At 34.9% G+C, this 14,376-nt stretch overlaps 1 protein-coding gene across 1 annotated transcript in view; it reads left to right on the forward strand.

Moving 5' to 3' along the window:
- Positions 1 to 849: 849 nt before the first annotated feature.
- Positions 850 to 14,376, forward strand: part of LOC100373776 (tyrosine-protein phosphatase non-receptor type 23-like) — a 33,789-nt gene continuing 20,262 nt past the window's right edge. The window contains exons 1-10 of the mRNA XM_085496004.1: positions 850 to 958; positions 3,439 to 3,513; positions 6,145 to 6,272; positions 7,264 to 7,390; positions 8,202 to 8,333; positions 9,282 to 9,497; positions 10,582 to 10,686; positions 11,279 to 11,417; positions 11,914 to 12,094; positions 12,483 to 12,717. Of these exons, the coding sequence (XP_085352130.1) occupies positions 872 to 958; positions 3,439 to 3,513; positions 6,145 to 6,272; positions 7,264 to 7,390; positions 8,202 to 8,333; positions 9,282 to 9,497; positions 10,582 to 10,686; positions 11,279 to 11,417; positions 11,914 to 12,094; positions 12,483 to 12,717 (1,425 nt within the window). The 5' untranslated portion in view covers positions 850 to 871. The remainder of the gene's footprint in view (positions 959 to 3,438; positions 3,514 to 6,144; positions 6,273 to 7,263; positions 7,391 to 8,201; positions 8,334 to 9,281; positions 9,498 to 10,581; positions 10,687 to 11,278; positions 11,418 to 11,913; positions 12,095 to 12,482; positions 12,718 to 14,376) is intronic.

Genomic DNA, 14,376 nt, shown 5'->3' on the forward strand with positions numbered 1-14,376 from the left:
TCCAAGGAATCCTCTCGCAAATGGGGTTTGCTTTTATGTATTTGTGATTACAGTAATGATAAAGACATTCAGCCATCTGGTCTTCAAAGAGATCCACGAATTTCAGGCATCCACAATGACTGATTGTGAAATGGACATAGGTCTAAAAGGGGTTTATTTTTTCAAACACTATTTTAACTTTTTTTTGCACATTTGTGTCATTTTCCAAATGTTTTGATAAACATATTATGTCGCGTGTGTCCCCTTTGACCTATCATTGCGTTCATTTATCTATAGTTTTCATGGAATACACCCAGAATGCATGCATACTTGTAAGGTTTAATACAAAGTAGATCTATTTAGGTCTACTTTTAATATGCCAAGCCCGTACTTTGGTCTAAAATGGGGTCTGTCGGACAACTGTTTGGTCTAAGATTGGGTATACATTTTTTTTATCCAAATTGGTCTAAAATGGGTTCTGGGATTTACAGTGTGGACTACACACATATACTATATCGGCAGCCATGTAACCCCCCCCCCCCGGGGGGGGGTGCAAGTTGTCTGCAAATACATTATCAACATGTGCCAAACAACGAAAATTACACAATTTATCTGCTGATTTCCGGGGCTGATTTATTATGCATTTTGTTCCCCCATTTTACCAACGAAAAGTGTTTATACAAATGGTGATTTTTTATTTAAATTCCTTTTTTAATAATGAAAATTATGAAAATTATTATTCCTGTGTCAAACGTTCTTAAATTAAACGATATGACGACCTGTCTGTCGGAAGACCGAAAAGCACAATGAGTGTTATTGTAATCACGTATAATCTCGCGATACAGATGACAACACTGACATCATCCACGAGATCTCGAAAAACAAATCCAAGATGGAGGCAGTTCCGCGTATGTGTATGTTGGCTCTGGAAATGAAATTTAGCCCTGAGCCAACAGAATTTGGGCCGAAATTGAAACAGGTAAGTCTTCGACAATGTGTCTACGATGATCCAATTGGCGTCGTATTCAAGTCGTATATAAAATCATCTCGTATGCCACCTGTCTCGCAGTGCCTTATGTATCGTCCTTGGACGACGACGTCGGCGGCGTTGGTGGCGATCATATCGCGATCCGGGGTCGGGATTTGAATGAACACAAATGTTGGTTGGTATTTGAGCAATAAACCCAGTGTTCCCGGCGATCTATATAGAAGTAAAATCATCGAGTAAGAGGCCCCACTTTTATGTTAATGACGTAAGTTGTTATCATAACACGGTCAGCCAAGACTGGTCGGAAGACATATTTGTTGTTCCAATGCTGGTTGAGGATTTCCTTCGGTTGTGTGTGATTATGAGTCACCAACAATATTCACATTACTAGTACTAGTATATTATCAACTGTATACGGCTGCATGTATTAAATATCTCTATAAATCTTACGTTTGACTAAAGTCTAGATCACAGACTGCATAAATAATGCATGGTCATGTCATGTGATAACGAAATTCGCGTGTAGTGTAGTTTACTGTTAGCCATGATAATTTTGGGTCTTACATCATACCCAATATGCAGCCACTGAAATTTCCCTTTCCCTCACTGAAGAAGAATATAGGTTTACATGGACTCTAGTCAATGGACTAAAATTATGTGTCAGCCCCACAGTCACTTGGGGGCTGAAAATCAATAAATACTAATTTTCAAAAAAAATCATCCGCTATACGTATATAAATAAACAAGTTGTGAAACACGGCACCTAGTAAATCGACACCCTGTCGGTTTCAAATGTCGATTTCTTACCTTAAAATGCGAAACAAAATTTTTAGAGGGGATCAGGTGTTACGTTAATAACCATTGTTCATAATCGCTAACTTGGTTTTATTCAAAACTGTACAAATCCCGCGTTTTCTGATGATATCCGACGATTTCATGAACGAAAATTGGCCAGCAGCCAGAATCAAGTGGGATTCGCACAGAGTTCTGGGTAAATCAAGGAAATACTCGCTGTTACGGCACGCCTGATTGGCTGAAAATGAGTATGCGCACTTGATTTACCCAGAACTCTGTGCGAATCCCCCTTGATTCTGGCTGCTGGCCATTTTCGTTCATGAAATCGTCGGATATCATCAGAAAACGCGGGATTTGTACAGTTTTGAATAAAACCAAGTTAGCGATTATGAACAATGGTTATTAACGTAACACCTGATCCCCTCTAAAAATTTTGTTTCGCATTTTAAGGTAAGAAATCGACATTTGAAACCGACAGGGTGTCGATTTACTAGGTGCCGTGTTTCACAACTTGTTTATTTATATACGTATAGCGGATGATTTTTTTTGAAAATTAGTATTTATTGATTTTCAGCCCCCAAGTGACTGTGGTCAGCCCAATTTAGAGTTAAAATTTCGAGTGAAATACAATAATCAACATTATTACTATTGATATATATCAATCTCAGAAATAATAGAATTTATGTATTTTCTCTTATTGATTTGATTTGATTTGTTTTATTTTTTTAGAAAAGTTTTTATTTTCTGTTTTCTTTTTTAGATTGTAGTTTGTTTTAATTTCTTTCTGTAACTCATAAGAGATAATTATAGTTCTTCCATTTCATAGAATTTTGAAGAGATTTTCATAATAATAATAATAATAATAATAGACTTTATTTAAAGAGGATAAAAACATGTTAAGCCATAGACTTATCTCACACATGGTCCTCAAAAATAAGTACTATATACAGAAACTAGTAATACATTTATAAATAAAGAAGTACAGAAATATAACATAACAACTCAATTTTTGACATGAACCATTTAAAATACTGTAAAGGGGGTAATTATTCACTGGGTTTTAATTTAGCTTATTTCGCTGACTGGAAAAATGCGCTAAATTAAAACCCAGTGAATATGTAAAATTTAGCATAGAACACATTATCTAAATGACGAAACTGTGAATTTAAAACCCACTGAATATGCCAGAAATGGCAAATCAGTGAAATTTAAACCCAGTGAAAATTAGTCATTTTACAGTAGGTACTTTTAAAAGCTCCAATTGAGTCACTATCGTGAATTGGTAGAGGTATTTTATTCCAGAATTCAGCAGCCGAGAATTTGAAGCTATCTGAATATACTTTAAGAATTTTACCAGGAGCCAAGTATAACTTGGAACTGTCTGAATTTCTGGTAGTCCTAGTGCTGACTTCTCTGACCAATGTGTCTCATTATTTGTTCTCATTGTAATTAGATAGCACAGCTCCCTAATTACTTGTCATTCAGGAGAGCCATTTTTAGCCTCCAAGCCATTTTAGAAAGGCTATGCCTTGAGAATACCATGTATGAGGGGTTGCTTCAACCCCCACTACTTGTATATGTCTCATTATTTGTTCTCATTGTAACTAGATAGCATCGAGTAATTGTATAATTTAACTAAATAAATAGTTAAATTAATTTCTTGTTTTTTAATTTAGTACATTAGAGATGCCTATATGGAGGATCCTGATAGATATAATGAAGAAATCAAACAGCTAGATCAACTGAGAACTGTAAGTATCTGAGGTTATTCAGTTCATAACAGACCATTACTATCAATAATAAAATTTGTAATGTAAACATATAACATTTATATCAATAAAATGCTTGGTTTTATTATTGTCTAAATAGCATTATAATACAATTACAGTAGAACGTCGATTATCCGGACTGTTAGGGGGACATGCTTTTTGTTCGGTTATGCAAACAGTTCGGATATGCGATCTTGTGTGGGTGTGCTCAAGTTTACAGGCTCACGTACACACAAATTCTAACGCACATGACTGTAATGAAATCAAACAATAGTACATGTAGAGTACGTCATTAATAACATTTTTATTTAATCAGTAATACATTGTAATAAAAACGTTGCATGCTGGAATGTTAAAAAAAATTTCAAAATGTCCGTAAAATGTAGCGATAATAAAGTTCCTTTGCTTCTTTCTTGGGAAAACCAAGTCCCGGAACCAAGTGAAGACATCTGTTTTCGTTATCTTTCGTTTCAGTCTTGCACTTGAATCCATTTTACTGAAAAAATCCAGCAGCTTTTGTTTTGCCTTGATATCGGAAATCGTCGATTTACCAACGCCATACTCGGTAGATTAGATTGCTTGCGGTTTCGCCACGTTCTAGTCGATTTATAATTGACACCTTCGCGCACACAGCGTTTGCATTTCAGTGGGGTAGCCATGTCAACGCTAGATAAAAGACGCTGATAAAGTAAACAGGTGAAAGGTCGTTTTGTATTCGCTGTGTATAGATCGGCTCGATGTTACCAGATTGCTCGGGGATTTTCAAATTGTAAACTGCTACAAGATGTCCAGATTTTATTGGATTCAGCAAAGTTTTTATCACCTAGAACGATTGACATAATAAATTGTTGTAAAAATCCAGGTTGGCTACTGTGATCATCGGACGTAAACACTTCGACGCTGTAAACCATCAAATGGCCCGCCGACTGTGGTCATTGGTTGCCGTTGTCTGCTGATAAACCATCAAAGAGGCACACCAAGGGGTTGTCGTTTCGTCTCTCTTTTTCACTGCACTATTAAACTGGCATCGCTTCTGTGGCAAGACATCCCAGAAGTTATTTTCTTTCTTTTTTTCTCGAAAAGGATGTGACTTCTGATACTGGACATTAAAATTAAAAATCTGAAAAAACATGGGATCGGCTCATGGCCGCATTTCTTTGACGGCAGTGGAACCCCGTACAATTTTCCCGGGAAACGTATCCAAACTGCGATGACTTACAACTTGGTAAATTTAAAGATCTGACTGTAAACAGTGGAGAAGACATTTGATTAAGTTTGTGTTTTTAGGACATTTTTTATTTACAGTGGAACACTGGTGTGGCGTAATAGGCTTGTCTGAATTTAGGAAATTATTGGACACTGTAATTCGTTTCATTGTTTGCGCAGACACTGTAAACAATGAACGTACACGTGAAAGACGTCGGATTACATGTTGATAACAGCTTTATTGAAAGTGTTGCACCAGGAAATCACACAAGACGACTGTAGTATTTATTGTTCACAGTTGACTTTTGTATTATACGGAACACAGCCAGACCTGCATACAAACTTTGGGGGACACACAGTAGGTTTGGATAACCGAACATTTCGGATAATCGACGTCCGGATAATCGACGTTCTACTGTACTGAATACTGAAAAATGACTAAATTTTCACTGGGTTTAAATTTCGCTGATTTACCTTTTCAGGCATATTCAGTGGGTTTTAATTTCATAGGTTTTAATATTTAGATAATGTGTTCTATGCTAAATTTTAAATATTTACTGGGTTTCAATTTAGCGCATTTTCAAGTCGGCCAAATAAGCAAATTTAAAACCCAGTGAATAATTAACCCCTTTACAGTGGTTAAGGCATAACTTAACTTCCAAGCTGACTGTCAGCTTGCTTTGCCTTTTCATAGAAACTTGTCATTTTTCAAGTATCGTTGACATCAATAATTTCTACTTATTTTTTGTGGTGTTTGCCTTTTGTTAGTAATACAAGTTGTATTTAGGCAGATTACTCTAAATATTTTTGATATATTATATGGCTTAAAACAACCTCAGCTAACTTTATGCCAGCCTAGAGCTAGCTAAGTTGTGCTTGGACTTGGACATTGCTACTATGTATCCTATTTACATATTCATCATAGTAGATAATATTCCCAACTATAATCATTCTGAATGAAAACAAAATTAGTTTTGTCAGAATGTGCAACTTCATCATTTATAGCCACATCAAATGACCGGTAAAGATACACTTTAAGGGTTTCTCTGCATGTTTAAATATTTTTCAGATACAAAACATTAGAGTATGATTTTTTCATAAAATAAAGCCTTGTTTTGGCAGCAAACATAGATGTAGTTAATTGCTGAAATAAAACAGTTCTATTGTGCATGCATTCTGAATTTACTTTGCATACAGGTAATTAAAAACTCAGTACCGGTATTTCATTAAATAAATACTGCTTTGTTTGCTGCGAAAACAAGGATTTTGTTCTATTATAAATGATATAAACACCATAATGTTTGTATCAAGATGCATTATCAAACAAGACTATTTAACTTACTTAAAATTTCTCATTTGCATTGTCTTTATGATTAATTTTTTGCTTGTTTGTTTTTTCAACTTTAGAATGCTACCAATGCTACAAGAGATTTCAATGGTTGTAGCATGTTACGGAAATACTATGGTCAGTTGCATTTATTACAGAGTCGTTTTCCGATGGGTGAGGGTGGTACAGTTATAGTACCCTTTACCTGGTGAGTATAGCCTTATTAATTCCATCCTCCATAAACTGTTAAATATTCCTTGTTCATGGTCTTGTTCTCTTAGATTCTGCTATGGGTAAATAGTTTTATTCATGGTGGCTCCTGTATTTGATAGTAGAGCATGTACTTCTGAAACTGACAATGGTATGGCTATGATTTTAATAAGTCATTTGTATGATCCAATATACAATTAATGCCTAAATGTCTAAATTTAATAGAGATAATTCCCAGTATAGTAATACTGCATTGTTTTTTTTTTTACTAACTAACTAATTTGTTTAACAGTTGGGCTATTGGCGATCTGATAGGATGATGACAAAATTTAAAATTATGATGACTTGCAGATACTTTTTTTCATGGTATATACTAATGTTATATACTGTAATTTGAGACATGCACAAAGTCGCCTGCAGATTTCTCATAAAATGTACAAAAAAAACTACAGAATGCAGCCTTGATGCCAGCACAGAGTATACAATTGCAATATATTTATAGTAACAAAAATCTACAAAGCAGATGCATGGAAGAATAAGTAGGATCTATTTAATTTTAAATTTAACATAGAATAATAAGGATCGAGAGAGAGAAATGTAGGCAGGGATGAACGAACAGACAGAAGAAAGGATGAGGAAGATCAGTTATGTTCCATAATGCGTAAATTATATCCCAATATGCTTTCTAGACATGTTTAATACAAGGCTTAATAGTTCAAAATGAGAATTTGGCTTAAACTGTTTTAATCAAAAAATATTTGATTATCAAAATTTCAAACATTTGTCTGATTAACTGTACTGGAGATTATAACCCAAGTTGCACACAGGCAGTTAAATTTTCTTTTGTCTCAGACAGGAAGTGTATATCCCTGTTTTATGAGGTCTTGGAATGAACACATTAAAAATGATTAACATATTCTATTTTCGTTTAAATACTGTATGCCTGATTACTGGGGATAACATTGATCTGTTAATTTTTCCCCAAACAGGATGGATATGTACTCTGAAGATTACATCACACTTTGTGATATACGATATGAACAGGCAGCCATATTGTATAACTTAGGAGCTTTACATTCAATTCTTGGTGCATTTGACAAGAGAAATTCCGAAGAGGTACAGTTTTTAAATCATTTCTCACTTAGTCAAAACAAATATTTTTTATGTTATCTAAAAGTGGTCAGCTACACCTGCAGATTGCCTTACTTATAGATACTTTTCATCTTAGATATATTTTAAATACTAATCAATTGTTTCTAAAGCAAATGTCCATTAGCTCTCCACAATCACTGTCATCTTTACCTTTTCACTTTGACTCCTTTACTGTTTTGTCACTTTTCACAAAATATTTCTAGGAAATATTTGACATTTCTGATAAATATCATTTTTTGTGTTTCATTCAAAATTAACATAGAAATTACGTTATTAGTTAGTCTTCTTTTTTTTATCATCATCTATAATCTCTAAAATACATGTTAGGTAACTTTCAACACCCGGGAATAGACCATTTTCCGTACACTGCGAGAATCACGCGTTATGCGTGAAATCGAACGTAAAAACAGGACAAACAAAGGTCATAGCGTCGTAGTCGCGTCAAACATCGCGTGGGATTCGACAAACGCGAAAGTATTTCGGGGACATTTCCATGCTTAATAATGTGCTGTCCACATTTGATGATAGTCAATTTCGATTAAGTGAGGGTATTCGGAAGCAATATTCCTCTGTCGAAGATCGGCCGGTCAATGTAAGCTGCGAAATAAAGAAATTCTAGTTCAAAATCAAATCGTTCGATTTTTGCGGCAGGCGTTCGACGCGCGTCTTTCATGTATCTCGCGAGATCTCGCAATTGTTCGGAAAATCACCTATTGTAGCCCACGCCTCCAATGTTGTGCCTATGTTCATTATGGTTTTCAACAATTGTTTACAGGGTATGAAAGTGTCTTGTACACATTTTCAGTGTGCAGCAGGAGCATTCAGTTATTTACGTGATCATTTTGGAAGTCATCTGAGTCCTGACTTGGCCCATGATTTATTGTCTATGTATATTAGTGTTATGCTGGTAAGTATGACTTGTGCATTTTAACGACCTAATATGTATACTAAGGGTAATTCTTTCCTTTTTACCCAAAAAATTGTTCAAGACATGTAGGGAATGGGAAATTATATCTATTTGATTAAAACTTTGCAAAGAAATTACCTAAAAAAGTGTGAGATATTGTACTTACCCTCAATCTGATTGAAATGAGATGCTGAATTGTTCAACTTACAGACATAGACTTACAAACATCATGTTATGAAAATGATCACGCCCATATTTTAGAAGCCATGTCAATTTTTGTGAAACGATGTCTCTAAATTGTAACTCAATGTTCAGTTATCATGTTCAATTTAACGCTTTATGTCTCCTGTAACTGTTATCAGTAATTAAAATTCGAGTTAAAAAATTTGAATGTTAAACAATATTTAATATTTATTGCATTAGTGTTTATAGCATATTTATGACTTTTGCATCGCACATTGATTGCATTAGGGTTGCGCATTCATTATCCTTCATCATGCTGGCATTGCATATATGGATTGCATATTTTAACCACCACAATCTAAATTCACTCTCTGGGAAAACACAAACATTGCTATCAGGCATCTATGATAGATCATCTCTGTGAGTTCATTTCTTTAAAAACATTATCCATTAAAAATACAATTACGGTGGCTGAGTCTGGCTAGTAGAGCCCCAGTGTGTTTCAGTATAATGCCCGATCAAAATGTTAAGTCCGAGTGCAATAAATTGGCAACACAAATGCGATAAATGCGCGATATGAATGCCATAAATGCATGAATATATTTGACAGGCTGTACAAAATAGTGTTTTGTACATTCATTTCATGCCTTTAACATGGTGTACCCAAAATGAAAGTTTTGATTATTTTGGTATTTCTTAGACCTTTTCTGTAGGGAGACAATTTTTTTATTTTTAACCCTGATTTTATATTCGTGTTTGTTTCAGGGTCAGGCACAGGAATGTCTATTAGAGAAGTCAATGCAGGATAACAGAAAGAGTTCATTAGTGGCCAGAATAAGCCAACAAGTTGCCGATTACTACACACAAGCTTTACGCAGCCTGGATACCAGTTCTGTATCATCCATAATGGGATCAAGAAAATGTAAAGAATGGAAAAAGATGCTACAAACAAAAAATGCCCATTTTTCAAGTATTTCATTTGTAAGTTTAAACTACAGAGATTTTAGATTGTTTAGATTTTCCATTACAACTCAAATTTCAAAGTGTGGGGTCATACATGACTCCTTTTCAAGTACAAGACAACACCCAAACTTTTCCAATCACAGGTACATGTATACCAGTATACTGAAGAAAACCTAATTTTCGCTTGGAATTTATTTTACTCTGAAGGAACGATTCAGTGAAAAAAAATCGAGCGAATATACCTTTTTTTCCTATATTTCACATTCAACTCATAAAAATTCAGTGAAAATAAATTCCATACAAAACACCCAAAATACCTTTTCAGCGAAAATTTATTCCAGCTAAAATATAGTATTTTAAAGTATTTTGCATTTATTGGTATTGCATATAATATTCTTGAAATGTGTTTATGAAGGATGTCTAAATGTATATTACCGGTAATTGCCTATTTTACTATGTCATATTATTTTCTCTTGTAATATCCTCTGTCCTACCAGACATGACCCATGCCAGGATTACAGCAGTTATTGATTATTTATCAGTCCCTGTTTGGATGTAGGTCCAAAAACAGGGACTTATAATTTCCCTGTGCATCTGTGCATTGGTGTGTGCGCCCTTCTGTCCACACATGTATCAAGACATGCCTGGGCTAATCTCATTCAAACTCGGCACATACATCACACATAATAAGCACGTGGCTGAATGGCTAAATGAGGGACATTTGAGAAGTAAGTACTAATCATAATCAAGCTTTTCTGCCGTTCAAAAACTGGATCTCGGTCATGCATGGATATTAAACATAAAAGGTCCTTGATGCACATTATTTTCCCCATATTTGATTCAAAATGACAGACTGATACTTATTTTATTTTTAACGAATGATATTCAAACTTCACAAAAATCATTTAACACATTTACACCTGTTTCAGAATCTGATTCAATATGGCCGTCATTTTCGTGCAAAAAATGCATTACGAATAAACTGGCTCCTCTTTGTATCATGTCTGTCAATATTAGTGTATCTGACTTTAATGTTAACAGTCACTAACAACTGGACGGGAACTTGTCATTGACAATAACTTATTTGTGTTATATCTTGTAGATGTATATGGGAAATCAAGTTGGTGAACAGCAAAAATTTGGTGAGAGAGTGACATATATGCAAGCATCATTAGATAAACACAACGAAGCCATGAAATTAGCAAAGGTAAGTGATACATGTATGTTTCCTATATTTGCTGTACTCTTTTTTATAGCAGTATGTGCAATGGAGATTTTTTTAGATATTTTTTTTCTTCTGTCTAGTCTTTCGCACTTTTTTTGCAATGCAAAGTGACTCGTTGGGAAGAACCAGTCATCTGTAACTGAAAAGATAAAATAATGGCCTTATAGCTGCTGTTATTAAATATACATGTACATGTATGTGTCTCTATTAATAGAACAACTAATGGGCATGGGTCTTTGTTATCAGACACTCACATACTGGTTAACAACAATGTATTAAACAAATGAAACAAACAAATCACATTGTAATTATTAAGTTATGCTGAAATCATATTTTAATATACTCTGTGAATCATATAGAATATTTGTGACATGGGAATATATACATCAAAATGTGTGAGAAGTGTGTAATATAAATTATTGATCATTATAGTATATGCAGCAGTAATATATTTATTTATATGAAATGACTCACCAACAAATTCTCAATATTTAGGGAATAACATAGCATACTCAAAAGAATTTGGTCCAAATTATGGTTGTCTAAAGTGCATAATATTCATTTCTACTTGTAGGGGCAACATGAGACGATTACAGAAGCATTGAAGTTTTCAGTAGATGTCATCGGTGGCAAGTACAATGCTGCAAAAAAGGACAATGATTTCGTTTACCACGAAAGCGTTCCAACATTAGACAAGATGCCAGAAATTAAAGGTACAGGACCTCACAACTGTCTTCGTCAGCTTTGTTATGTTTATGCTGGAAATTTTGATGGTATTGATGGTGTTTGAGAACAAAATTTCACGGAAGTTGCTGTAGCTCCGCGTTTAAAGGCAGTTGTAATCACGCAGCACATGTTTGAATTTCATGTAAACAAACAATGTATATTACACGTGTAATGTACGTTGCTATGAGTCTCATATCGAACAGGACGTGGCGTGATGACCACTGTCCTTGCTCTGATTTCATTAAAATTAGGATTCCAGCAAAATTATTACTGCTACTTCTCACAAAATGCATAGTAGTTTGTCTCTTTTAAAATTAGAGCAAATTTGGGGTTTTATTAACATTCATAACATTGAAAAAATCAATCCTGCATAATATTTAAAATGCATGGATAGCCTGGGAGCAACATTAAGTCATTCGTCAGAAACAAGTAAAAACAAAATACTATGACTCCTAATACCATGACTGTTCTTTTTGCTGATAGGTGCATCTTTAGTCAAGGCACTACCTTTCCAGCCATATGATGAGAGCGTGGCTGGTCCCGATATCTTCAAAAAACTAGTCCCCATGGAAGCTCACGAAGCTGCATCAATGTACAGTGAAGAGAAAGCTAAGATGCTTAGACAGGTTGCCATGGAGATAGATGAAAGGAATGCACAATTGGAGTATGTATAATTTGTTTGGGTTCTTAGTAGTTTCTGGAAAAGATTATTTCTGGAGGCATTTCTTGGACTTGCCTGCACTGATTTTGTTGATACATAGACTAAGACGTGATAAATACATGTATGCACTTCAACTTGTTTTTGGATTTGATGACCTTTGACCAACCAAACATGACAATTTGTATTGCGTTTTTTCCTGTTTGATTCAAGACGGCAGCCATTCAGTCGCTTGTTTTTTTACCCATTTTTCTCACAGGCCATCTCTGTTCAAATTTGATATAAAGCCCTGAGGCCAGAATTGTCTGCATATGTTTGCCAGTTTCTTTCCATTTCAATTACTGGATATATTTACACATCATGTAGTCATGTTCACCTGTTTCAATCTTTTCAGTCAATACCTAACATCACTTCAACTAGACCAACTCAAGTTGCAAGGGAAAGAACCAGAAAGGTTACCACAAGTATTACTAGAAAAGTGTGCAGCGATAAGCGTCAAACCCGACTCGATTAAAAATCTAGTTGCCGTAATGCAGGAGTTATCCAACGTGGTGTTGGATGTAGATGATGGTATCACTCAGCTTAATCAAATTATAGCTGAAGAAGAAAAGAGTGAAGAAGAATTCCAGGTAGACAATAAAAACTAATACCAGTATATTATCGTCTAGTTTATCTGGCTACTCGCTGTCTAGTTTACCTGTTTTTATGAGGTATGTAAATGTGTCGAAATGGACATAGTGCGAGTGGTTAGTGCTAGTAGCACTAATCCGAAAAACTACTAGATCTAGTGCTAAAATGGCACTAGATCTAGTGCTAAAATGGCACTAGATCTAGTGCAAAAACGGCACTAGATCTAGTGCTAAAATGTACATAGTGCGAGTGGCATTGATATTGCGTTGTCAACGACGTCAAGACATCCCGTGATTCTCTGAAAATAAATTAATATTTACGTAAAATAATTGTATCTTTCATTCATTGGAAATGTGCTACAGTGGGAAAATTGAGAATGTCATTGTCCACGTTTGTCGTAATACTAATAGACCTTTGGAACAACGCGATCGGCCGGGAAACTAGCTGAAACAGTGAAACTGCAGGTCGAACTGCGCAATTTTTACAAATTGTGAATAGATATACTGTATGAAATGGTATTGTGGGGAAGTCCCGGGTCCCAGTAAAGCTCGGTGGGTTGTGCGTGTACTGCGATTTTCACGCAATCTTGTTGTTACATTGTATCATGGAGGAACTAACGGAATATGATGTAACCTCGCCGATTTTTTAATTTTTTAACGTGATCATATTATGTATGTCTAGACACTTTCTCTGCAATAATATTTTTTAGAAGCCCTTAGGATTTTTTGTTGTAGACTCTCGAAATCTTGTTCTTGTTACAGTTGCTAATAATTAAAACATGTGAAGTAACAAGTTCATCTGTTGAATTTCCGGTTGTGAAATACGTATTTTAACCCTCACAGCTAAACAAACCCAGTGTATGGTCGCGTTAAAAAAATGGGACCAAGAAATGGTGCAGGGCGATTTTTCGGCAGTTTTTAAATTTATTTTTTAAAATATTTTGTCGTAATTTATCGGACATTTCAATCGTTCCTGACACCTAAATCAGTCTATATAAGTTTTTATTCAAGAGCGTGTTTATTTTGACTAGCGTAAGCTCCGTTTGGACAAAGAGCTGTTATCACTGTAAACAATGTGAAATTATTCTTCTTATGCTAAGTTCATCTTTGAAAACAACTATTTTTTTACTTTAAAAAAAATCATGCCATTTTCCCATCAAAATCCAAGCCAAAAGAGCGTACTACAACATCGTCAAATCTCTTCCGCGTTGCGTTCAATAACATTAACATATTTAAATGAGCTATGGTGATTTGAACGCGTTGGCATCGTCCAGCATTTTGATTGGTTAATTTGCGATTTGACCTATTAGCTCAACTCATGCAAGAGAAGCGCATGGCGGATACCCTACCGCATCGAGCGTTTATATCATTTGCTTACGATGAAACTAAGTTGAATTTTATTTGAATTTCATAAAAATTATCGAATTTATTTTTTTCTTGCGTTATTATAATCACTACTGACTAATAATCAACGTTTGTGAAACGTAGCATGTCCGGATTGAGCATCTGTGATCGCTTGCCGGGATTGTTAATGCAGTTGTGTTCGTTTTTATTAGAAACGTCGTTTAAAATATACTTTTGTTACCAATAAAATAAAAACAAATGTATTTGAAAAATGACACTGGGCGACACTTTAATGACATTTCAGGTGGTCTACTT

The sequence above is a fragment of the Saccoglossus kowalevskii genome, chromosome 22 (assembly GCF_978046115.1).
Source record: "Saccoglossus kowalevskii chromosome 22, keSacKowa6.1, whole genome shotgun sequence".
Lineage (NCBI taxonomy): Eukaryota > Metazoa > Hemichordata > Enteropneusta > Harrimaniidae > Saccoglossus > Saccoglossus kowalevskii.